Here is a 26,867-nt window from a genome sequence, read left to right as displayed (position 1 = left end):
TTTTTCCTTACCCATCAAAAATTGGGGAGGTGAAGGAGAGAGAAAGACTGGGCTCAGGAACATACTCCATGTATCTACCCTGTTTCCCTAACCCTAACCCCCAAAATAAGACCCAACTGGAAAATAAGTCCTAGCATTTTTCAGGATGCTCGTAATATAAGCCCTACATTAAGCCCCAATAAGCCCCAGTTAAGACAGTCAGCCAGATGGATGCATTTAGTACCGTATTTTCCCCAAAATAAGACCTAACCCAAAAATAAGGCCTAATGAGTCTTTTGGAGCAAAAATTAATATAAGACCCAATCTTATTTTCAGGGAAACACGGTATCTCTTTCTTAGAATGGTGGGATCTCTTAAGACATGCACAACAGGTGGATCTAAACGCCTTCCCTAAGCAGGTAAACGCATATTTTAAGATCTCCTCTGGTTCTGTCTCCCCTTCAGTGGGAAATGTAAACAGGGAAATGCCCACGTTTTGCAGGCTGAGCAAAGCCCCCGGCGTTGCAAAGAGTCCCCTGGCACTTACACTGAGCAAGGATCCCAGAAAGAGCCAGTTTGAATTTCTCCTTAGCTTCCTCCATTTCCTTATCGTGGGCCGCTTTTTCATTCATCAGCCGGCGAATGTGGCTGTTGACCGATTGGACCATGGTGTAGAAGCTGTTGGCCGTCCGCCGATTCACTTCCCCCCTCTCCAACCAAGCCAGCAAAGTCTGAACGGCTTCCAAAAACTTGGCATCCACTGAAGGGAGAGGGGAAAAAAACAATCCCAGTTGGGTTACAAGAGCTCCCCTTGTCGGCTGGGCACGTGGATTAAAGCCATCCATCCCTTTGCGAGGAGATATTTTAAAAAGCACAACCAAGGAAGAGATTTCTCATGGGGGGCAGAATGAGGTGGAACCGTCCACTCCAAGCAAAACACAAAGTTGGATGAGGAGGTGCACCCCATCAGTGAAAATATCTACAGACCCCTCGCATCCTGGACATAAACTGTTTCAACTCCTACCCTCAAAAGGACGCTATAGAGCACTGCACACCAGAACAACTAGACACGAGGACAGTTTTTTCCCGAATGCCATCACTCTGCTAAACAAATAATTCCCTCAACACTGTCAAACTAGTTACTAAGTCTGCATTACTATTAGTCTTCTCATTGTTCCTATCACCCATCTCCTCCCACTTATGACTGTATGACTGTAATCTTGTTGCTTGTATCCTTACGATTTATATTGTTTCCTAGCACGATTTGATTGCTTATTTGTACCCTATGACTATCATTAAGTGTTGTACCTTATGATTCTTAACGAATGTTATCTTTTCTTTTTATGTACACTGAGAGCATATGCACCAAAGACAAATTCCTTGTGTGTCCAATCACACTTGGCCAATAAAGAATTTTATTCTTTTTATCTATCTATCTATCTATCTATCTATCTATCTATCTATCTATCTATCTGCTATATCTATCTATCTTTATGTTTGTTGTTTGTTATGTGTGTTGGACCTGGTCTTTGGGTATTAAGTGAATTTCGTTGTATGGGTATACTGTGTATACACGTACAATGACAATAAAGTTGTTGTTGTTGTTGTTGTTATTATTATTATCTCATCTATCTCTCTTCTCTCTCTCTCTCTCCCTTCTATCTCATCTCTCTATCTCTCTATTTCTCTATCTATCTATCATCTACTCTCTCTCTCTCTCTCTCTCTCTCTCTCTCTATCTATCTATCTATGTAGCTGATAACTGGCATACGGCCCTGGCCTCCTCTCTGCCTCCGATGCAGAGCCCTCATGAGAACCTTCCCCAGACTCCAGGACTGGCCCATGATCCTCCCCAACCTCCTCACTGTCCGAATCTACTACCAGTTCCGCTGGCTGCTGGTGGGCCACAACAACTATTCATGCCTTGGAATGTATAAATAATATAAAATAAAAAAACTTGAAAGAAAGAAGTCAAGAGCTATCTATAATAGGTTGTGTGAACCAGTCAACGGAAGTTCACTGAAGATTTACGATATGTCAATCACCCTTTGCTACATGGACAGTGTTTATGCTTTCATGATCACTTTCCCAATGAAAAGTATTCCCAAATACCTTTTAGCTTCTCAACCACCAGGCTGCACTCATAATCTGAATAGTTCACCACGGGAGGTGGGGAGGGCGGGAGGAACCGCTCTTCCGTCTTCCTCTTGCGATGGCGCTCTTCTCTGGCCAGCATCCGCTGCTTGCATTCCCACTCGTACAGATCGTCCCGGGCTTCAGCAAAATCCACATGGAGGCGTCCCTTATCCTTTTTGTCGGTGCTGGAACCCAGCCGGATGCGATAACCTGGTGGGGACAAATTCATGAAGCCTCTGGCGGGGCCAGGCAGCAGATCGATTCTTCTTGGCTTCTCAATGCTTACAATGGGTGTCAGCAACCAGTGGCTCTGGAGCCGCATGCGGCTCTTTCGTCTCTCTGCTGAACCCACTACTGGCTGGCCCCACCCATCGCTCTCCCCTTCCAGTCACTCCTCACCTGGCCTGAGAGAGAGGAGAGAGGTTTTCGCCCTCCCCAGGCTCTAGAGACTTTCTTGGAGCCTGGGGAGGGCGAAAACGGCCTCCCCCACCCACTTGGAGGCCTTCCGGACCCGTTTCCCAACTTCCGGTGGGCCCGGAAGGCCCGTTTTTCACCCTCTCCAGGCTCCAGACACTTTCTTGGAGCCTGGGGAGGGCAAAAACGGCCTCCCCCACCCCCCTCCCCGGAGGCCAGAAATGTCCCGTTTCCTGACTTCCGGTGGGCCTGGAAGCCCAAAAATCAGCTGGCCAGTGCGTGCATGCGTGCTGGAGCTGAGCTAGGGCAATGCTTGCATGCCCACAGATATGGCTCCGCATCATAGCCACATGAAATACTGTCTGACCTCACTTCATTTTGTGTTTATATGTATGTTAAGTTTCATCCCAATCTGAGTTTCACAATCATCTATATAACATACTTTTGGCCAGACGCTTCCCAAGAGCTGTCTGTTGTCCAGCTGCACAATTATTCACAGACTTTACCTACAGTTTTTGTAGGTTTACTGTGGTTTTTCTAGAAACGTTGTCTCTTTCCCTCCAAAAGATACTAAGGCAGGAAAGATGGAAAAGCTGCATGAACATCCCGATTTAGAAAAGAACGTTACTATGAAACTACTTCTTATTTATACAGTTGGGATCAGAAAAAATATACCGTATTTTTTGGAGTATAAGACGCACCTTAGTTTTTGGGGAGGAAAATAAGAAAAAAGCTGATTGGTGGGTGGATCGGCCTCTTGGAATACCCCAAATCAGCTGTTCCCAGAGGTGAATTTTAGCAACAGGTTCGTTGGTTGTGAGCTCTGTGCCTTGCTCTTTTTTCAGTCTCTGAAACTTCTGAAACTCTGTTTCGGAAAACTTTTTTTTTCTGCCTCTGAAAGCCTCCGAAACAGAGCTTCAGAAAAAAGCCCCTGAAACTTTCAGAGGCTTTTTTTCTGAAGCTCTGTTTCGGAGGCTTTTTTTCAGCCTCTGAAACCTCTGTTTGAGAAGCTGGGAAGGGCTACATTCAGAGTATAAGATGCACCCAGATTTTCATCCTCTTTTTTGGGGGAAAAAGGTGCGTCTTATACTCCGAAAAATACAGTAAGTGCGCAGTTGGGAAATGCCAGCTAGCTGACATGGCAGCTTCTGGCCAATGCAATTCTAAATACCTAAATTATAAATTAAGTTTGTTCCTTCTCTGAACAACCTAAAGAGCAGACAATAAATAACCACCTGACAGATAAACTGCTTTATCCACCATATATTCCTCAGCAAAACGGATATGGCAGAAGTGTTTTTTACTCTTCCGAAGAGCTATGATCTCTCCGCACTTCTCAAAAATCTCCACGATGGTCTCTTCCGTCGCATTTTCTGGCAGCCCTCCAACAAACACCGTCTTGCACCCAGGAGGCCTCTCCCTTGTCGTGGGAGGAGGAAGATCTAGAAATACAAGAGGAAAACTTTCCATGAGCAAAAGGTGATCAAGGCAGTCATTTACAAACAGATAACAACTGTCAGGGGGAAAAAAACACCTAATTATTGAGGATAAAAGGTAAAGGTTCCCTTTGCACATATGTGCTAGTCGTTCCCGACTCTAGGGGGTGGTGCTCATCTCTGTTTCAAAGCCGAAGAGCCAGCACTGTCCAACAATGTCTCCGTGGTCATGTGGCCGGCATGACTAAATGCCAAAGGCGCATGGAACACTGTTACCTTCCCACCAAAGGTGGTCCCTATTTTTCTACTTGCTTTTTTTATGTGCTTTCAAACTGCTAGGTTGGCAGAAGCTGGGACAAATAACAGGAGCTCATCCCGTTACACGGCACTAGGGATTCAAACTGCTGAACTGCCGACCTTCTGATTGACAAGCTCAGTGTCTTAGCCACTGAGCCCCGCGTCCTTCAATTATTGAGCATAGCTGCACTTAATAACAATTGAACAGACAGAGAACCATAAAGCATCTCACTTAGGATCCAGAGGTGTATTAGAATTTAAAGCATAGCAAACAACGCCTTTCCTGTAGGCACTTACATCACGTTGCAATGAGGGTCAATTGGACAAGCAGTCTAAAGGGACGGCTTGAGGCCGATTGGCCACCTCCCATTATTCAACATTTCATTATATACCTTAAAACCACAAAAACAATGTCATCACTGAGTCTGTCATCTGCACCTCCATAACTGACTGGTTTGGCTCTGCAACCCAACAAGACAGACACAGACTTCAGAGGGTAATTAGAACTGCAGAAAAAAACAATGTCTACCAACCTGCCTTCCATTGAGGACCTGTATACTGTGCCAATCAAAAAAAGGGCTGTGAAAATATTTACAGACCCCTCGCATCCTGGACATAAATTGTTTCAACTCCTACCCTCAAAACGACGCTATAGGGCACTGCACACCAGAACAACTAGACACAAGGACAGTTTTTTCCCGGATGTCATCACTCTGCTAAACAAATAATTCCCTCAAGACTGTCAAACTATTCACTAAGGCTGCATTACTATTAATCTTCTCATCGTTCCTATCACCCATCTCCTCCCACTTATGACTGTATGACTGTAACTTGTTGCTGGCATCGTTACGATTTATATTGACTGTTTCCTAATATGTTTTGATTGCTTATTTGTTCCCCATGACTATCATTAAGTGTAGTACCTTGTGATTCTCGGCGAATGTATCTTTTATGTACACTGAGAGCATATGCACCAAGACAAATTCTTTGTGTGTCCAATCACACTTGGCCAATAAAGAATTCTATTCTATTCTATTCTATTCTATTCTATTCTATTCTATTCTATTCTATTCTATTCTATTCTATTCTATTCTATTCTATTCTATTCTAACAAGACTTTCAAGATTCTGCCATTGAGCATAGCAGCAGAGCCAGTGGTCCATTCCTCCAACCTAAATGTTACAACATGGCTATTTTTTTTACACGTACTTTTAAGTTCCTCTTTGTCCACAACATTTTGCAAGCTAAGCAACTGTCAGTGTGGCAAAGCATCATTTTGACATACTTAAAGGTCACAATTGCAGCACCCAGATTAACACTGGTTTTATTTCAAGCCCTTCAGCCCTTAATATACAGGACAGGGCAGGTAAACAGGCTTTTATTAAAAAAAACAAAGGCGTACATTAAAAAAAATTTCCCTTATGCAACATGTCTGCAGCTGGTCAACTTGATTCTATCACCTCCCACCTCCTTCAAAGATCTCTGAAACCAGATCTCTGCAACACTGCAAGCCTCCCCTTGATCTACCGTTAGACCCAGGCAACAGCAGTGGGTGATTTCCTAATTCCAAGGATTTCCCACAGCCCTCCAGGGCGGTCACAAGCATTCAGGCAAGGCTCACTAGGGTTAGGTGGAAAGAGCGTGCAGCTTTTGCAGTGAACAATCTCCTTGGCCATCGGCATATCGGACAGTATGGGCGGTGGCACGATTCCCAAGCCAGGCATCAGTGGATTAATCGGCGGGATGCCCGTCATCATTCCAAGGGCCGGGTCGAAGTCTGAAAGACATAAAGATATCAGACATTAAGCGCACAAGAATCCCAATAAAGATTCCAAACGGATTTACGCACCCGTTACGAATCAAGAGGCCCAAGATTGTGAGAGATTCCTAAGGCGACGCGCTTAGAAAAGTCGAGCTTGTTTGTCAGCATGGAATCCATCTCACGAAACGGGCTCTTTTGGTTTGGAAAGAGTAGGAGATCTGGAAGAGGAAGCATCCACAGCTTGCCTCGTCACTTCTCAAGTTGCCCTCCATCCTTTCTTCCTGCTGTGTGGCTAAAATTCAAGGTGTTAGTTATCACCTTTAAAGCGCTCCATGGCTTAGGTACCTACGAGACCGTCTTTTGCCACCAATAGCCTCCCACCGACCAGTTCGTTCTCACAGGGAGGGACTACTCAGGGTACCGTCAGTCAAATTATGCCAACTGGCGATTCCCAGGGGGAGGGCCTTCTCTGTGGGGGCTCCAACCCTTTGGAATGAACTGCCCCCGGAGATACGAAATATCCCTGATCTCTGTGCTTTCCGCCGTGCCCTCAAGACCCTGATGTTCCAACAGGCAGGGCTAAACATATGAACATGTGAATGATTTTTTAAAATGTTATCTAATTCTGGGTTTTATTTAATTGGCTAAACTAAGTAATAATTTTAATTAGCAATTTTATGATGTTTGTGTGTCTATATTTTTCTTGGCTGTACACCGTCCTACGGGAGAAAGGCGGTATAGAAAATAAATAAATAAATAAATAAATAAATTGAAAGCTGAAGGATGCCAACATGCTGAACGCCAGAACGGGACAACTCGCTGCAACCAACTCGCCCCGGGACAATTCAACAATTCAATTTAATTCATCATCATCATCATCATCATCATCATCATCATCATCATCATCATCTTCTTCTTCTTCTTCTTTTAACAGCCCCATAATCCCTTGCAGGGCGGAGTCTGGGCAACTGAATGGAGCTAGCAGAGTGTTTACTGGCCGGATGCCCTTCCTGTCGCCAATGCAGAGTTTTGTTCAGCAGATATATTTTCAGTATTTCCCAGAGAGGTGAGAGCTCCACCTCTAGGCCACCGCACCACTCCCAACAATTCAATTTACTTTTTGTCATTCACATTTCATTTTGTCCCTCCTTCGGCATCCTTTAATGATTCTATACCCGTGATGACGAACCTATAACACACGTGCCACAGGTGGCACACGGAGCACGCGAGCGTTGCCCTAGCTCAGCTCCAGCACGAATGAGTGCACCGGCCAACTGATTTTTTAGCCTTCCGGGCTCAAGGGGAGCCAGGAAACAGGCCGTTTCCAGCCTCCGGAGGGCCTCCGGGGTGTGGGGGAGGCGGTTTTTGCCCTCCCCAGGCTCCAAGAAAGCATCTGGAGCCTGGGGAGGGTGAAAAACGGGCCTTCCGGGCCCACCGGAAGTTGGGAAATGGGCCACTTTGGGCCTCTGGAGGGCCTCCAGGCGGGTGGGGGAGGTTGTTTTCGCCCTCCCCAAGCTCCAAGAAAGCCTCTGAAGCCTGTGGAGGGCGAAAAATGGGCCTACTGGGCCCACTGGTGACCTCTGCCATTGCGTGCTAAAAGCGGGGAGAGCGGGGGGGTCACAAGCACATGTGTGTGTGGGTCACATGCGCATGCACGGGGGGGGGCATTGAATTATGGGTATGGGCACACGCACATGCGCTCCCCCTGCTTTTGGCAAACGACGGCAAAAAGGTTAGCCATCACTGTTCTATACCAACATTTCTTCGATATTAGTATAACTCTTCTCCTGTAGCGAGCTGGCCGTGGCGAGTTGTCCTAAGATCAGCTGTACACTTGCTTAGTTACTCTCCCATCTTCTTTTTCACTTTCTCATGGGTTGCTCTTTTTGCTATTTCAAAAACAAAGCCTTTGGAAAGGTGACTTCCAGGCACCAAGAACCCCAGTCCACTTGAAAGAAGAGAAGAAAGCAAACTTGAGCTCAAGCTGGGTGGAGTACAATAGCCTTTTGCACATCAAAATACGGTACTCCGCAAATCACCATTTTCAATACCCTCCAATTAGAATCTGTATTACAAAAATTGATTACGATAAGAATCCCTGGGATTCTTGATAGTTGATAGTTCTGCCACCAAGAAACCAGGCACAAAAAACTGCTTGTGCATATAAATAGCCCCTGTCATAACTTAAGCCACTGAGCCAAGTCACGGGTTGCAGTGAAACTAAGTAGGAAAAAAAACAGAGAACAATTTGTATGTATCTAAATAACTTAGTTTTTACTTGTTTTCCTTATTAATATGAGATTGGGAGTAGGAGATGGGTAGTATCACCAGTGCATCTGCAGCATGTCAGCACAAAGGTATTTATTTTCATTTTTACTTAATTTTATTTATACATTTTTCTTTAACATACATAAGTGCTTAGTAAACAATGTATTGTCTGGGTCAATCTACTTATACATAATAATAGTAATAATAATAATATTATTCACTTATATCTAGCAATAATCTTCCAACTTCTAATTTCTACCTCCATTGATAAAACAAATCCCATGTTAAAAAAATATTCTGTGTCTTCTTTGTCCTTAATCTTTAATGTTAACCTATCCATTTCTGTACATTCTAGTATTTTTCTATTTTCATCTGTAGGAGTGTCCTCATTCTTCCAGTGTTGTGCGAATACAATTCTTGCTGCTGTCAAGACATGTAGTATCAAATATATATTCCCCTTGATATATTTTTTGGGGGTATTATAAAAAGATATTTATTTTTCATGGAGAAGGGAAGGTTACATCTTTCAGGGCAGAATTCTCATTTGGGGTGTATTCAATTCTCTAAAAACGATGTTACTTGACCAGGGGTGGGCTTCAAAAATTTTAGCAAAGGGTTCTCTGCCCCGTTGCTGGGTGGGCGTGGCCTAGTCAGCCACCATGCAGGGGAGCTTTTTGCCCTCCCCAGGCTCCAGAGGCTTTCCTTGAGCCTCTGAGAGGGTGAAAACGGCCTCCCCAGGCTCCAGAGGCCCTCTGGATGCCAGAAACAAACCCGTTCCCGGCCTTCCCGAACTTCCAGTAGGCCCGTTTTCTGCCCTCCCCGAGGCCTCACGCACGCCCTGAACTTACCTGCATCCAAAACGGGCCGCGTGGGGCCGCGTGGGGACTCCTGGGAGGGGCAGGGTGGCTGGGGCCAGCCAGGAGTGGGATTTGGGGGTTCTCTAAACTGCACAGAATCTTAGCTAGAGGTTCTCCCGAACCCTTGCGAAACCCCCAGCAGCCCATCCCTGTATTTCACCCATTTGCACTCTTCTGGATCAGGGGTGTACTTACTAGGTAAAGGGGGATCTGCTGTCATTCCCATTGGAGCCATCCCTAAATTATTCATTGCGGTGGTCCAGGCTGTTGGGTCAGACATGCCCAAGTCCATCGGAGAAGAGTCAAGATTCAGAGTTTGGATGTTGTCTGCAGAGAAGGTCAACAATTAGCAAAAGGTTCCAACGTGCTTTTGAACCTACTGAAGATGAAGGAAGATTTTTTTTTTTTAACTGGTATCTTTCTTTGGGGGAGGATATGCGATGGGAGCCAGAGAAAAAAACATTATTTGGATAAAGAGTAGGAGCGAATTCCAATTACAGAACAGGATGTAACAAGAAATTTGAAGTCCTTTACGCCCTGAGATCTCAATGGAAAATATACGCCCCCACCTGCCTCGAATAAGGACGTGGTCTTCGCAACGCCAGAACTCAAGGTGTCAAGGTTTCGAGCTCAAAATAGATGTTTACAAAATAAACAGAAGTGCGGGCACCTCATTGCTTCTAATGATCCCCTGACTGGCAGGCGCACAACCCCCTAAAACGCAGGCCATGGTCCAGAGTGGTGTGGTGCCATGTGTTATTTGCACCCAGGAAGCCATTTGGCAAAATTCCCTTAAAGAAGGGTTCTTGCTTGCCAAATTCCTGATCGGAAAAACAGACCCAGATTAAGAACAGAGTAAGAACATCTCCGTCCCACGGTAACATAAATTCAAACTCATCAAGGGACGGAAAGGGAGACAAGTTGCTGTGGCGTCATTCAACCACAAGACAACAGTACAAATTTCTTGCCTTCGTCAGGAAAATGTTTTTCTGTTTCTTCCCCTTATTCTTAGCATGGTTCTCGTCTTGTTTAACAGTGAAGAGAAAACATTGAGGACTTGAAACTTTGCTCAGGGCTACATCAGGTCAGGGTTTGCCCTCCAGATCTCTTGTGTTCTGACCTAGGCTTCCTGATATAGTAAAAAGCACACAATTAATCCCAAACCCCTTTTTTAATTTTAACGGCTGTGAATTCCTTTCATTCACAGCACGTGCTGAATCACCAAGAGTTTATAAAGAGTCCAACAGAAGTCTGCCACAGTCCTTCGGGATAAGGCTGGTAAACACCCACCTTTATCTTCTTTGACACGCTGCCGAAGACTTAATTGGCAATTATCTTGGCAAGGCCACACAGAAACACAGAGTCAAAAACGGAGCTTCAAAGTACAAACCAACACCATCCACAATGTTGCTTCCTGCAAAGGCCCACGTGCCTTTGCTCTTCCTTTATGTTTTATGGGAGGGGCCAATCATCTCCAAGCCTTACTCCTGAGTCGTCCCTTTTGTTTTAACTGTTCTTGCCTTCTGGCAGCTCTGCGCATGCATGCACTAGGAACAGGCTCCCCCTGTTCCTCTGCCTCTCTGATGTCCGACTCTGGAGGCTGCGGAGTCCGCACATAACTCCCAGATGGCCCTGGCCCCATCTCTGCCTCCGACGCAGAGCCCTCGTCTGAGCCTTCCCCAGACTCCAGGACTGGCCCATGTTCCTCCCCAGCCTCCTCACTGTCTGAATCTGCTGCCAGCTGCGCAGGCTGCTGGTGGACCACAACGCTCTGGCCCATACGTTTTACATCCTAAAGGGCTACTACACAAAGGAAACTCCAGTGATCTTCGGATTATTTTTGGACTCCTGCTTCCATCTGGCCATAAGAACACATCTCCTTGGAGAACTGCACAAACCCATTCTTCTTCTTTTTTTTAATGTTTTATTTGTTTTATTTATATAAGATTCAATTTCCATCAAACAGCGTGCGGCCTGGGTACAGTTATGTTTAAACAGTCGTAATACACATATTTGCTGTGGTATTCATCACCAAAGTATTGATAGTATAATAATATAATAACATTAATACTTAACACTTAACATCGTCTTCTTTAACAACTCTCCACTTTAGCATTTCCTCTTTTTATATCGCCTTCTTTCTAACTTCTGTTTCTGTTGTCTAGCCATTGATAAAATATGTCCCATACCAAAAAAATATTCAGTTTCTTCTTTATCCTTAATAGTAAGCGTTAGTCTATCCATTTCTGCGCATTCTAATATTTTCTTATTTACATTCCCCTCAGACAGAATCTCATCATTTTTCCATTGTTGCGCAAATACAATTCTAGTTGCGGTTAATATATGCAAGATCAGATATGTAGCACAAACCTATTCTGAACCACCAAGGAACTGTCTTCTCCAATCAACTCTTCTGTAGCAGCCAACTTGATATCAGCTTAGGATACTTTAGAATAGAACAGAGCCGGAAGGGACCTTGGAAGGTCTTCTAGTCCAGCCTATACCATCTCAGACAAGTGACTGTCTAGTTGCTTCTTAAAAACCTCCAGTAATGGAGCGCCCAAGATTTCTGGAGGCAATTTATTAGACAATTACAGTTTCTTCTATTTCTCCTTTCCTACTTTCTCCTTTCCTACTTCATGGCACCAACAGTAGCTGCTCTCTGTAGCACTTTGAGGGTCTTTCCACAGGAGGGGAAGGATCACAAATCCTTCGATTTTACTCAGCTGATCAAACTGACTAATCCAAATAAACCCAGGTATACAGACTCAAGCATGGACAAAGTTTTACCTTGTTGACTTCTACCTAACGGACGAGCAGCAACAGAAATCTCAGAATTCAGGCAGCAAATGAGCTAGAAATACCAAGATTTCCCCCTGCTCCCAATTCTGAGAAGGGTGTTGGTTGTGTTCCTTAGATCTCCCCACTTCGCTATCAAATCCCTCCAAGGAACAAGCTCAGTTCATTTTCTATATTCCCCCAAACGGGCAGCCCAATTTACCAGCTTACCTGGCAGCAGATTAATTCTCTTCTGCTTCTGGCTTCTCTTCTCTCCATTTTCAGCAAATCCTGCCCTGCTGTTGGGTGGCAGGGGGTAACTGCTACCAAGGTCAGAGGGCAGCTGGTTTAGCCCTAAGAGAGATGGAAAAAATAGGCTTAGCAATATTTTTTATTTATTTATTTTTATTTTTATTTATTTTTATATGCCGCCCTTCTCCTAAATTGCATTAACAGAGGGATACAATCAAGATCAAGGGAGGTATTAATACCACTCTATAAAGCCTTAGTAAGACCACACCTAGAATACTGCATCCAGTTTTGGTCACCACCCTATAAAAAAGATGTTGAGACTCTAGAAAGGGTGCAGAGAAGAGTGACCAAGATGATTAGGGGACTGGAGGCTAAAATATACAAACGGTTGCAGGAACTGGGCATGGCTAGTCTAGTGAAGAGAAGGACCAGGGGAGACAGGATAGCAGTCTTCCAATATTTGAGGGGCTGCCACAGAGAGGAAGGGGTCAAGCTATTTTCCAAGGCATCCGAAGGCCAGACAAGGAATAATGGATGGAAACTAAACAAGGAGAGATTCAACCTGGAAATAAGGAGATTTTTTCTGACAGTGAGAACTATCAACCGATGAAACAGAAGTTGCCTTTGGAAGTTGTGGGAGCTTCATCACTGGAAGCTTTCAAGAACAGACTGAACTGCCATCTGTCAGAAATGGTGTAGGGTCTCCTGCTTGGGCGGAGGGGGGGTTGGACTAGATGACCTACAAGGTCCCTTCCAACTCATTTGTTAATCTGTTATTCTCTTTGTTTAGTTCCTGTTGAATGTTTTAAGAACTCACTCATGAATGGGCAAAAAAGTCCACTTTTGTCTTGCAGCCTTTTGCACGAGTCCCCTGAAATGGAACTCTGGAACTTTTATCGCACTTGAACTTGGGGTATCTCCAGGGGTGGGTTTCACTTACCTTTGCTACCGGTTCGCTCGCGCGTGCACCATTTCTACGCATGCACAGAAGCTTCTGCGCAGGCACAGATCATATTTGATGACGTCCGGGCAGGTGGTGGAGCCTCCCGCCACTGCTGCTACCAGTTCGCCGCGAACCGGGGGAAACCGGTAGCAACCCACCACTGGATATCTCCAACAACACCTCTAACTTAGCCAATGTACGACGTTAAGGGCCACAGCCTGGTCAATCCTACAAAGCTTTGAAAGCTACAAGAACGCTTCCTTAATGAAGCTTGTACCTCAGAGACCACCAATGCCAGAGGAGGTGTCTGGATAAATGGGCATTCTCGATCAGTTCCTGGGATCTACTGAAATGATGTCCTGTGGAGAGGTCCCTGCTGTCAAGTCCCATCTCGAAACAAACCTGCCTCTTGCTGACAGAATTCTTACAGGACGGTGTCAGGTCACACCATACTAATCCCGAAGCCCTCGAGAGAGAGTAGCAGTAACGAACCTCACCCATGCCTGGAATGGTTGGAAAGATTTAGGCACTTCAGAATGATAAACATTTACTGTAATAATGGAGCCTTTGCTTCCCGTATTGTATCGGAACGGAGGAAGCCACTGTCGCTTTTCTCGCAAAGAACAGAGAGGGGTTAGAATGAATGACCCAACTTGTAACCAACTGTTCTGCACCAGCTACGGACCCCAAAGAACGCAGCACACACGAAGTCTGTACAAACCTTAGTTTACTAAATTAAATCAGTCTTTTTCAAACAAAGGCTGTTAATTAACTTTCTTAACAGCCTACAAGAATCCAAAGAATAAATAATCGTAATCTTACTATGGTTGGCAGAAAGCCCAGAAGCAATTTGCAGGAAACTGATAAGAGAACTAAGATCCAGACGCGAAGGAGAGTGAACGAAGTTGTTCCCTGCAAATTGTCTCAGTCATCATCCCTCCTTAAATAGGCTAAGGGAGTGGCCAATTAGCCCCAAGCCTTACTCTCGAGGAGACCCCCCTCCTGAATAGCCACTCCTGCCTTTTGGCAGCTCTGCGTGCCCGTGCATCGAGAAGAGGCTCCTCCTCTTCTTCCTCTTCACTTAAGGGAGCTTCTGGAGGTTCTGAAGGCCCTGGCTCAATCCCCGCCTCTGGCACCAACTCTTCTCCAGCCTCCTCGAGTGCCAACTGCACAGGCTGCTGGCACAGCACCACACCAGCCTCCTCGCTGTCAGAATCAGCTACTAGCTGCACAGGCCGCTGATGGGCCACAACAGCAACGTTGCCCACAACGTTGTCCTTACTCTGGAATGATGCATTCATTGCATCATTTCCTGACTTCCGGTGGGCCCAGAAGGCCGAAAATCAGGTGGTCGGCTTGTGCATGCGTGCTGGAGGCTGGAGCTAAGCCAGGGCAATGCTCGCATGCCCACAGATATGGCTCTGCGTGCCACCTGTGGCACGCGTGCCATAGGTTTGCCATCACGGAGCTAGAATATTTAGAAATTGGGAGAGGTAGAAGGATGAATTTCCCTTAAGGGTTTTTTTTCCCCTCAGTAAAAGCCAACTAGAAAAGAAATTTTTCTTGGATCAGTTGGTGGTTGTACTGTCCAGGCATCTGAGAATTGTATTCTTAGCACAAATCAGCAGGCAAGAGCTGTACCTTAAATCACAGCATGGTAGTGCGACACGGCATCTGCCTCTAATTCAGCAATTTTTTTGACAGCTAAATTTGATATTCCCTGAGGCAAAAATATAAATCAGTGATAAATGACAAGTCGGAATAACTGGTGCTTCTAAAAATATTTTCAGCAAGGAACATTTGTCATATCACCTTCGTAGCTTTCTTACATTCTTTCCTTGGCCAAGAGCTAAAACTGATATCACGTACTTGCGATAAGTGGGAGTAAAACCCAGTAAATTTAGGGAGATTTGTATTTTACTGGAGAGAACCTTCTGAAGTGGAACGTTACTTATTGCAATTTCCCTTGAAAAGCCTTACTCTTTTAGTATTTATCAAAATCTTTCAGACATTGTGTGCATCAGAACAAGACTTAAGAAAAAATATACATTTATGCTCAGGCTGCTCTTTGGATTTCTATTACCACTTTGCTGCTCTCTACGTTTTTCAGCCAGAAGATCTTATAATGAACAAGAATAGTCTACAGACTAAGGTGGAGTTGACACGGCATTCCGCTTTTGGGGTTTAAATATAGTTTGTTGAACAAACTATGGTAGTTAGATGCAACCCATAATTAAGCCAGAAGTCATGATTTACCAACCACAGCGACTGGTATCACATATCATGCTAATTCTAAATTAATCGAAGTACATAGAGTATTGACTTAGATTGAATCTGTAGAAGCTAGCTAACCCCCCTCCCCACCCTTAGGAGATTTTAACTACATACTTTAGAATCCGTAAATCTACAGGGTTTATCGCCTGCCATCAAAACACTCAGCGGAAGATTTTCACAGAGAAAAAAAATCCTACCATATTCATGCAGCAAGTTTGTGAAGAATGGAATCAGCCTTCAAATTACGGATCCCTGTAAAATAACTATATATCTTCTACAGAGATATATCTTATAGAAGATATACCTTGTAGAAGACAAGATATATGTCTTGTCATAGAGCATTTCCATGGCCTACTGCATAAAATACAGAGCTTAGTTTTCAATAGGAGTGATTTAAGGAAAGCCGAGCTTTTTACGGTATTTATTTCTCAATCGTTGAAAACTGAAAGTTTAAAATCCCCCAATTACCTACTTCCTTCAGTTCCCTGCGCTTCAAGCCACAATCTTGAAATATCTTCCACCCAACATCAATCAGTGCCGAGAAACAGGTAAAAGGGATTTTAAATCCCTTCCTGACACACATCTCCCAGGCACAAAGAATCAGGAAATGTAAAAGGCGATGACCAAAAATAAAATAAAAACGAAGTTAAGAATGTTCTTTTGAAGATAAAAACCCTCTCTGTAAATCCAGGACTGATTTAGAAAGTTAAAAGAGGAGAACTCTGCCTTCGGGACGGCGTAATTAACCAATTTAATCGAGTGCAGATTTAATTTAACAATGTCACCTTTTAAGTGGCATCCTTGCAAAATGCATGTAATCTGAGAATAAAAGATCAGGGATCAAAGACTAAGCATTACCCTCGAGGGCCTACGTGGAATGCTGATTTTTTTACGTGGCTTTAACATCGCCAGCCCTTGATAAGTATTGCTGAAAAACCAACCTTTCAGCGAGAAAGACTTCCTGAGTTGTCGATCTCACCGTCTTCCAGAATTCACACCCTTACCTGTGAACTGCACCACAAACATGGGGCCAAGCGAACCCTTCAGTCCCAGCGAAGATTTTGCAATATATTCAACAGACACACAAAACATCACCCAAGAAGTCCCACACGGCAAACCCTCGGATCCCACAACAAGTCTCTCTAAAGAAAAAAACCCAAGTGCCAGGAATAAGAGTAACAAGAGGAGAGCTTAACGTCAATAAAGCCACAACGATAGCAGCCAACTGGGAACACCGGGATGCTAAAGAGCAGGAGGCCGGAGACTTTTTTTTTTTTTAAACTGACCAGCTGCCCAGTTCTGCACCTGTCCTTGTCATTTACCAATCCGTGATACTTTGCAGACTTGAGTCCTGGTCTATTGCGGAGAAGACACTCAAGAAAGCAGGTGGCGATGCAATTAACAGCATGCTCATCTGTGAATCTGCAAAGGATTTGGTTTCGGGCCTCAAAATTGTTGAAAGATAGAACCGCAGCTGGCCAGCCCCGATCTCGCTCGGTCATCTGGGAAGCAGTCGTTTTAACAGACAAGTTAAACCCTGGCTTGACAGCCCGAAGAACCCACGCCTTCTCAGGGTGAAATTCAATATTCAGTTCACCGAATTTAAAATGTGCAAATTCAGCATTCAAAACTGGGATTCTGCACACCGCCGCCCCCCAAAAGGACACCCCTGGAGTGGAAAACGGGCACGAGAAATCCAGCTCTACGGATCAACAGATGCGCAAAGTTTAGCATAAATTAGAAAACGGGATTTGGGTGGTTGCAGGAAATACCCGTTGCACAGCTGTTTATTTTAATTTTTTTCTTTGCTACCAGCATTCACAATGTAAAGTTCAAAAAAATGTCCTTATCCTGCGGCTATCATGTATTGGAATTTGGGGTGGCTTATTAAAAGCACAGGAAGCATTTACTACACTGTGTTGAACAGCATCAATACAGGAAGGAAGGAAGGAAGGAAGGAAGGAAGGAGAGAGAGAGAGAGAAAAGGGAGGGAGGGAGGAAGGAAGGAAGGAGAGAAAGAAAAGGAAAGAAGGAAAGAAGGAAGGAAGGAGAGAAAAGGAAGGAAGGGAAAGAGGAAAAAGGGAGGGAAGGAGGGAAGGAGGGAGGGAGGAAGGAAGGGAAAGAAAAGGAAGGAAGGAAGGAAGGAGAGTAAAGGAAGGGAGGGAAAGAGAAAAAAGGAAGGGAGGGAGGAAGGAATGGAAAGAGAGAGAGAGAGAAAAGGGAGGATCAGAAACTCTCCTCAACTGTCCATTGTTTTAACTAAGTTCCAGACTCATTTATTTGTAAAATGTATTTATTTTATTTTATTTATTTATTTTATTGAATTTATATACCGCCCTACTCCCGAAGGACTCAGGGCGGTGATCAGCCATAGAATAAAACATATAAATACAAAATTTAAAATAAAATAAAACGAATTAAATAATTTGGCTGAACAAATTTAAAATCCCAATAATTTAATTTTTGGGTAACTCTGGTCTTACATAGAAATGTTTGTATAGCCTAATACTGATAATGAGTTCAAAGATTAAGGGTAGCACATTTAATATTAAAGTCTTTCCCATCCTCGGAGTCTGATTTCAGAGAAATGCCATGCACTCTTCACAGATTAAAATAGGAACAGGTTTAACTATCCAATTCTCATGCCAAGAATACCAAAGTTTCAGCGTTCACACTATATACTGTTTAGAGTTTTATCCTGCATTGTTAAACCTCATCAAAAAAGGGTCAGGATATCAAACTTGACATTCCAATCAGATTATATCTACATAAAATTACTACAACATGCTCCATATGAAAGTTTTTGGAAACCGTACTTGCTCAGAATGTATACAGTCGTATACAGCATACAGTCGTGGCCAAAATTGTGGAAACCTTTCCACAATTTTGGCCACTACTCAGTGGTGGGTTGCTACTGGTTCTCCCCGGTTCTTGCGAACTGGTAGTGGAAATTTTGAGTAGTTTGGAGAACCGGTAAATACTATCTCTGCCTGGCCCTGCCCCCAATCTATTCGCTGCCTCCCCAGTCCCAGTTGATCGGCTAGAAGGAAATCAGGGCTCACTTGACAAAGAAGAGAAGAAAAAAAAAACAAGACACCTTGGCTTTAAATTGAGAAGCCAAGAAGCCTCCCAACCAATTGGCTAGAACCGATCCGCTCCTTGTAAACCGCTCGGTGGTGGAAGATTGGCAATTGAGGCCAAGCTGCCTGAAAGCTGTTTCCGATGCTCTCGGTGGTGGCAGAGCGGCAAAAAACTGTTTAAACTCTTGCCGTGGCGCTTCAAACATCCCCATCAGTCAATTGCAAAAAGGCAGCTTTACATGAAACAGCTTGCATCCTGCAACAATACCTTTAACATCATCAAACAACACCTGTCCCAAAGGCGCTTTTTTAAGAGGCAACTGGACTTTCTGGTTTTTTCTTTGAAGACATTTTGCTTCTCATCCAAGCAGCTTCTTCAGCTCAGAAGCTTCTTGGATGAGAAGCAAAATGTCTTCAAAGAAAAAACCCGAAAGTCCACTTGCCTCTTGAAAAGAGCCCCTTTGACCTGAATGACTGAGAATCTCCATAGACATCAAACAACAGGAACTGGGCATGGCTAGCCTAGTGAAGAGAAGGACCAGGGGAGACAGGATAGCAGTCTTCCAATATTTGAGGGGCTGCCACAGAGAGGAGGGGGGGGGTCAAGCTATTCTCCAAAGCCACCCGAAGGCCAGACAAGGAACAATGGATGGAAACTGATCAAAGGAGAAATTCAATCTAAAAATCAGGAGAAATTTTCTGACAGTGAGAACAGTCAAACAATGGAACAGAAGTTGCCTTCAGAAGTTGTGGGAGCTTCATCACTGGAGGCTTTCAAGAAGAGACTGGATAAGACGCTTGTCAGAAATGGTATAGGGCCATGATGGCGAATCTATGGCACGCATGCCAGAGGTGGCACATGAGCCATTGCCCCAGTTCAGCTCTGCTGCGCAGGCATGCGTGCCTCCCGCCGGCAAGCTGGTCTTTTGGGTCTCTGCCGCGCATGCACGGAGGCTGGGAGTGTGGGGGGGGGGGTGCACCAGGAAAGGGCCTGGTGGCTCAGCAGACTGATAGCATTGTGATTAAGACCAGCTGCCTGCAATTACTGTAAATTCGAATCTCGCCAGGCTCAAGGTTGACTCAGCCTTCCATCCTTTCTAAGGTGGGTAAATTGAGGACTCAGTTTGTGGGGGCAATAAGCTGACTTTGTATAAATATACAAAAGGATGAAGGCTATTGCTTAACTCATTGTAAGCTGCCCTGAGTCTCCGGAGAAGGGCGGCATATAAATCAAAATTAAAAAAAAAAATATTGTGGTGATATAATAGGTAAATGTTTAGATTAAGATATTATAATTGTGGGGAAAAAATTTGTTTTGGTTTTTATTTTGAAAGATGCAATGGTGGAGATTTGGGAATGAGCTCAATAAAGAGGAGAAAGCGATTGTACTTATTCTTGACCGGATCAATGCTTCGTTCTTAAAAGATTGTATTTTATGTTTATGTTTTTAAATAAAAAAATTTAAAAAAATTAAAAAAGAAAAAGAAGAGACTGGACTGCCATCTGTCAGAAATGGTGTAGGGTCTCCTGCTTGGGTGGGGGGTTGGACTAGATGACCTATAAAGGTCCCTTTGATCTGTTAACGCTCTAAATCTCTGCTGGGATGCTGAATTGCAACTTTCTCTTAAACATCCCAGGTCTTTGGGAAGGCTTCCATAGGTGGACAGGAATGCCAAATCCCGTCTGAACATCTGGCTTGACTATGCAACCAACCGTAATCATCGTAATAATACATTAAAACCTCCTAGGCCACCCAATTCCCAGCATTTTAGGAAACAGGCTAGCTAGTCTAACAGAGAACATAAATCTTGGGTTCGAGTCCCAGGATCTGAATTCAGATCTCTCCATCCCATTCTTTTTTTTTTTTTTTTTTGGTGCCAAAATTGCAGCATTCCCCCTCCACCCCACCCCACCCCAATGCACTGGAAGTTAACCATGCAGACCCGGTTGAAGCAGGTAAAGGCTGCAATCAATGCAGTAAAAAGACACACCTGGACACGCCTCCGGATGCACCGGGACTACAAAGCCCATGCTTCCCAGCCAACAGAGGGATGCAATGCAATTGAGGACGGCTGGCATCTCCCCCCCGGGGGAAAGCAAGTCCTTTCATTCCCAGCCTGCAAGGCTCTCGCACGCCTTTCCTCCCGATCTGGCTGGGGACCATGGGGATTGTAATCCCCCGGGGCGCCTGAGGTGGGGGGGAGGTGGCTGCTTCGAGCCATTGGAGCGGCCTTCCCTTCCCTTCCCCCTCACCTTGCCTTCCCACGCGTCCGCCGACCAGCCCCACCGGCTTCCGTCCGCAGCTCCTCCCCAGAGACATCGGGGTCTTCGCCCGCAAGCTCCTCCGCAGCTCCCGCCCCGCTGGCCGGGGCCTCTCCCGCTTCCCTCAGCCCCGCCTCCAAGCAGCCTCCGCGCGCCCCTATTGGTGGGCCGGTCTCTAGGGGCGTGGCCAAGAGGATGGAAGCGTCAGAAGGTTCTGCTCCGCGCTCGCTGATTGGCCAAGTCGAGTGGCCACCTTGACGCTTTTGTCTGGGGAATTCTGGACAATGTAGTTTTTAAGAGAAGATGGTGGTGTTTTGTTTTGTTTTTTGGTAGGGAGGGATAAATGTCACATTAGAAGAAAATAAAGCTGGAAGGGACTTTGGAGGTCTTCTAGTCCAGCCCCCTGGTCAAGCAGGAGAAACTGTCCTGTAACATTTCAGATAAGTGACTGTCTAGTCTCTGGTAATGCAGGATAAAGGTGCTTTCTTCACTTTTTGGGCAGTTTTGATAGAATAGAATAGAATAGAATAGAATAGAATAGAATAGAATAGAATAGAATAGAATAGAATAGAATAGAATAGAATAGAATAGAGAGGGGGCCAGGGCTGTATGCCAGTTATCAGCTACATAGATAGATAGATAGATAGATAGATAGATAGATAGATAGATAGATAGATAGATAGAAAGAAGAGAGAGAGAGAGAGAGATGAGGTAATAATAACAACAACAACAACAACAACAACAACTTTATTGTCATTGTACATGTATACACAGTATACCCATACAACGAAATTCACTTAACACCCAAAGACCAGGTCCAACACACATAACAAACAACAAACATAAAGATAGATAGATATAGGAGATAGATAGATAGATAGATAGATAGATAGATAGATAGATAGAAAGAAAGAAAGAAAGAAAGAAAGAAAGAAAGAAAGAAAGAAAGAAAGAAAGAAAGAATAGAATTCTTTATTGGCCAAGTGTGATTGGACATACAAGGAATTTGTCTTTGGTGCATATGCTCTCAGTGTACATAAAGGAAAAGATACGTTCATCAAGAATCATAAGGTACAACATTTAATGATAGCCATAGGGTACAAATAAGCAATCAGGAAACAATATCAATATAAATTGTAAGGATACAAGCAACAAAATTACAGTCATACAGTCATAAGTGGAAGGAGACGGGTGGTGGGAACGATGAGAAGATTAATAGTAGTGCAGACTTAGTAAATAGTTTGACAGTGTTGAGGGAATTATTTGTTTAGCAGAGTGATGGTGTTCGGGAATTAGAGGTGGAAAAATATCATTGGATCTGTTCCTCCTCCTTTTTTTTTCCCCTGCAGAATTTGTATCTATTTATTTATTAAATTTATATGCCGACCCTCGCGCTGCGAAACGACTCTGAGTGGCTGATGATGATGGGAATTGTCGCATACACCAGGTGGCCGAGGAAGGATGGATTACAGCTATTATCAAAGACTTGGAACACATTTTAAAGAGAAACTAGACAAGTTTAAAAGTAAAGGGACGTGGTGACTCAGAGGCTAAGATGCTGAGCTTGTTAAAGGTCGGCAGTTTGGCTGTTTGAATCCCTTGCGCCGTGTAACGGGGTGAGCTCCCGTTACTTGTCCCAGCATCTGCAGTTTGAAAGCACGAAAAAAAATGCAAATAGAAAAATAGGGACTCCCTTTGATGGAAAGGTAACAGCGTTCCGTGCGCCTTTGGCGCTTCGTCATGCTGGCCACATGAGCACAGAGACGTCTTCGGACAGCGCTGGCTCAAGCAGGAGATCCTATGCCATTTCAGACAAATGACTGTCCCGTCATCTTAATGAACACACTGTCACAGGGGGTAAGAAACTACTCTCTCCATTTCCAAAATGTATTTCTGTATGTATTCTGTATTCTGTATTTATACCAGTGGTGGGTTTCAAAATTTTATACTACCAGTTCTGTGGGTGTGGCTTGGTGGGTGTGGCATGGCTTGGTGGGCGTGGCTTGGGCATGGCAGGAGAAGGATACTGTAAAATCTCCATTCCCTCCCCACTCCAGGGGAAGGATACTGCAAAATCCCTATTCCCTCCCCACTCCAGGGGAAGGATACTGTAAAATCTCCATTCCCTCCCCACTCCAGGGGAAGGATACTGCAAAATCCCAATTCCCTCCCCACTCCAGGGGAAGGATACTGTAAAATTTCCATTCCCTCCCCAATCCAGGGGAAGGTTACTGCAAAATCCCCATTTCCTTCCAATCAGCTGAGAATTGGGAGGCAGAGAATAGATGGGTGCAAGGCCAGTAAGAACTTTTACTACCGGTTCTCCGAACTACTCAAAATTTCCGCTACCGGTTCTCCAGAACTGGTCCGAACCTGCTGAAACACACCTCTGCTAGTGCTCCCAAAAAAGAAGGGGGACGGATTCTTATACGGAGGTGCCGTCTTTTTATCTGGGTGCCTTTGTGTTGATCCCACAGAATTCATTTAATGGGTTGGGAACATAATGAAATCATTTATGAGTTCAGACACACGCACACACACGTACTGTGAGGTCATCTGCAGAGGCCAAAGACCATTTTGCAAATATTCTTGAAGAGCCAAATGCAGGCTTCAGCAGCTTCGTTTCACGTTGTCTGGAAACCAGGGGTGGGACAATAGGCAGAGCAATAGCGATATTGTGCTCAGCCGAAGGCTGCAGAAGGGAGATTGCTTAGGTTGGCTAAGGATGCACCCAGCCTTCCACTTTCTTGAGTTCTGAGCTTTTACCAGCTGGCTACTTGACCTGGAGAACCTCTTTGAAAGACGCTTCAAGAAGGGTCTGCGTTTAGATTTATTTTTAAGGGACTCTACGCCCACCTTGCTCCAGGAAAGGAATCCTCAGTATGGGAAACGTTACCTTTGGCGTCATCCTTGCTTTGCTGGCTTCACTGATTATGCTAGTCAATTGCGTTGTGGTTATTGCGCTGGTGAGGCTGGTGTGGAAGAATCACTGCCCTGGCCTGTGCTTTGTTTTAAACCTCGCTATCTCCGACTACTTGGTGGGCTTCACCATCACGGGCCTGGTGAACGAAGAACTGTCTGGCCCCGAGTACCAGACCCCTCAGCTGTACTGCGTCTTGCAGATGGCTTCCATCACCTGTCCCTCGGCTGCCTCCATCTTCACGGTGATTTTGGTCACCTTTGACCGGTACTTGGCTATTACGCATCCTTTCCGCTACTTGAAAATCATGTGTGGCCCGGTGGTCGGGATTTGCATTGGAGGTCCTTGGCTGCTGGCTTGTTTGATCGGCTTCCTCCCCGTGATGGCCCACAGCTTCCAAGAGAAGGACTACCAAGGTCTGTGCACCTTCTTCGGCGTGTTTCAGCCCACGTACACCCTGGTGGTCTTCTGCGTCAGCTTCTTCCCGGTTTTCTTCATCTTCCTCTATTTCCACTGCCGCTTGCTCAAGATTGCTTCTCTGCACATCCAGCACATCCGAGAACTGGAGCCCGCGGGCCTGCCGGCTGTCTGCCCAACCTCTCAGCCTTCCAACGATACCAAAGCCTTGCGTACTGTGGCCATCTTGGTTGGGTGTTTTGCCTTCTCCTGGTCCCCTTTCTTTGTGGTGAGCATCGTCCAGATTGCCTGCCGACGCTGTTACCTCCATCGCCTGCTGGAACACTACCTCTGGGTGTTGGGGGTGTGCAACTCTCTAGCGAATCCCCTCGTCTATGGATATTGGCAGAAGGAAGTCCGCCTGGAGATCTGTCAGATGTGTCTGTGCCTGAAGAACAAAATCTTTCCTCTTTTGCACTTGGACAGTCAGCCTGATGCTGCTCCCACCCAGCCTGGGGGACCACTCTTTATCTAATCTCACTAGCCCAGCTGAAGGACTGATGTAGATTACTAAAACAAATGCCACTCTGGGCACGTCTCCTGGTAAGGTTCTTCTCTTATATGTGTCACCAAGTCTTCTGTCCAGAAACAATGTTATCCCATGGTAAATCGGTGCAGAAATGAAGTTTCCTGATTTCCCGCTCCGGTAAGATGATCAGGGTCACTTTGAATGCTGTATTGTATCTCCAACTTACAAAGCCATTTATTTCTTCATAACTGTACATCAGAGGGACACGGTGGCTCAGTGGTTAAAACGCTGAGCTTGTCGATCGAAAGGTCAGCAGTTCAGCGGTTCGAATCCCTAGTGCCGCGTAGCTGGGTGAGCTCTCGTGACTTGTCCCAGCTTCTGCCAACCTAGCAGTTTGAAAGCACGTAAAAAATGCAAGTAGAAAAATGGGGACCACCTTTGGTGGGAAGGTAACAGCGTTCTGTGCGCCTTTGGCGTTGAGTCATGCCGGCCACATGACCATGGAGACGTCTTCGGACAGCCCTGGCTCTTTGGCTTTGAAACGGAGATGAGCACCGCCCCCTAGAGTCGGGAACAACTAGCATATATGTGTGAGGGGAACCTTTACCTTTACCTGTACATCGGGGGTGTCAAACTCGATTTCATTGAGGGCCGCATCAGGGTTCTGTTTGATCTCTGGGTGCCTGGGGGGGGCATGGCCAGGGGTGTGTGGCCAGCTCGACATCACTTTTTTCAGGGGCACCTGTGGTGGTGGGGATCCTCCTGCAGCCCTCTGCCAGGCCTCCCGAGCTCCATTTTTACTGGCAGAGGCACCGCAGGCTGGTTGTGCACTGTTTCCAAGGCGGCCCCGCGGTCCAGCTCATGAGTTGTGACAAAAGGGTAATGACAGCTGAGTCATAACATACAGTTGATTTTCTATAGAGGGTTAATTGATGCTTTTTACAAGGACAGGGTCAACTAAGGGTGCATCCCTGCAGTCAGTTGAGGTCAACAGTCTTGAGGTTTTTACTCTTTGGCTCCCATAAACATAGCACAATAAAAAAAAATGGAGGAAATACAGTACTGTGAAGTTGTTCATTTCTGACGAAAAAAAGGAACACATTTTATTTTTACAATGCAGCCAACCCAGCGTGGAGTTCCACTCCATTAAGTTTATAAAATTACTTATATTTTCCACTGTTCGCGAAGAGCTCGCATCCTAACGACTTCCTGTCCGATTAGATGGGCAGATGGACCATATTTACTCCCCAACCCATTAATCGCTTGGATCCTGATAAATGAGCCATGGAAAAGCAGGAAGTGGAACCTGGAGGTTTCAAAAGCTTCTAGTTATATAACGCTTGCGTATCTTCTCTATGGAAACGGAAGGCAGGTATCACACCTTGATGAATACAAACTGGATTAGCTTTGTTTGTGCATTATTAGTGACAACATAGGCCACGTGATACAGCAGGACCAAGGAAGCCGGAGTCATAAAAGGCCGAATTGGGAAATGTTTAAACTGATATCTGGTGCAGTGTGAGATTAAGATGGGGATGTTCAAAGGCCACATTTACCATTGGAAGGACGTCGAGAGGAGATTTTTCCTTCCCTCTGGCAGCATCCAACTGTTGCTCATGTCTTTCAAGCTGATATTCCTATATAAGGATTGCATGATAATTTTAATGCATTTGCACCACAACATGGCAGCAAACTGTCAGTGAAGACTCCAAGACCCCAGCCAAAGTAGTTGAGTGCTAAAGTTTGCTCCTGCTAGATTACAGCCAGAAGTTCCTAGTTTATGCTTTTTGTCTTGGCCAATCCTGAGCAGAAGGCCTTAACCCAGGGCTGAAATCCAGCAGGTTCTGACAGGTTCTGGAGAACCGGTAGCAGAAATTTTGAGTAGTTCGGAAAACAGGCAAATACCACCTCTGGCTGGCCCCAGAGGGGGGTGGGAATGGAGATTTTGCAATATCCTTCCCCCAGGAGTGGGGCGCGAATGGGGATTTTGCAGTATCCTTCCCCTGGAGTGGGGTGGGAATGGAGATTTTGCAGTACCCTTCCCCTGGAATGGGGCGGGAATGGAGATTTTACAGTATCCTTCCCCTGCCACGTCCACCAAGCCATGCCACACTCACCAAGCCATGCCTCTTGAAAAAGCACTTTTGGATCAACCTAATCTACTTCACAATGTTGCTGTGATGGAGAAAGCAATGAGGTCCATTATCATTCTAACTCCCGAGAAGAAAACCGGAAGAAAATTAAGCATGCAAACGGAGGACGGGACACAAGCTGATGTCAATGT

At 45.1% G+C, this 26,867-nt stretch overlaps 2 protein-coding genes across 4 annotated transcripts in view; one reads left to right on the top strand and one right to left on the bottom strand.

Moving 5' to 3' along the window:
* The window catches only part of ENOX2 (ecto-NOX disulfide-thiol exchanger 2), a 35,049-nt gene extending 14,150 nt beyond the window's left edge, over window positions 1-20,899 (bottom strand). Inside the window, exons 1-7 of one of the 3 annotated variants that reach the window (XM_060692123.2) lie at window positions 20,730-20,899; window positions 12,159-12,281; window positions 9,345-9,476; window positions 5,884-6,039; window positions 3,765-3,971; window positions 2,092-2,325; window positions 527-739 (exon numbers count right to left, since the gene is read on the bottom strand). In XM_060692123.2, the coding sequence (XP_060548106.1) occupies window positions 527-739; window positions 2,092-2,325; window positions 3,765-3,971; window positions 5,884-6,039; window positions 9,345-9,476; window positions 12,159-12,281; window positions 20,730-20,796 (1,132 nt within the window). In that variant the 5' untranslated portion in view covers window positions 20,797-20,899. Of the gene's footprint in view, window positions 1-526; window positions 740-2,091; window positions 2,326-3,764; window positions 3,972-5,883; window positions 6,040-9,344; window positions 9,477-12,158; window positions 12,282-16,400; window positions 16,624-20,467; window positions 20,621-20,729 lie in introns of those variants that run through there. The other 2 variants (XM_087877458.1, XM_060692122.2) reach the window with 2 other exon arrangements.
* Window positions 20,900-23,620: 2,721 nt separating this feature from the next.
* GPR119 (G protein-coupled receptor 119) lies at window positions 23,621-24,615 on the top strand. The gene is given in 2 exon segments (XM_034424020.2): window positions 23,621-24,577; window positions 24,580-24,615. Coding segments are annotated over 2 exon segments (993 nt in total).
* Window positions 24,616-26,867: the final 2,252 nt, after the last annotated feature.

The sequence above is a fragment of the Pantherophis guttatus genome, chromosome 12 (assembly GCF_059756535.1).
Source record: "Pantherophis guttatus breed Tessera chromosome 12, ASM5975653v1, whole genome shotgun sequence".
In the NCBI taxonomy this organism is placed as follows: Eukaryota; Metazoa; Chordata; class Lepidosauria; order Squamata; family Colubridae; genus Pantherophis; species Pantherophis guttatus.
The sequence above is the reverse complement of the archived record's forward strand: the minus strand, read 5'-3'. Positions and strand labels throughout refer to the sequence as shown.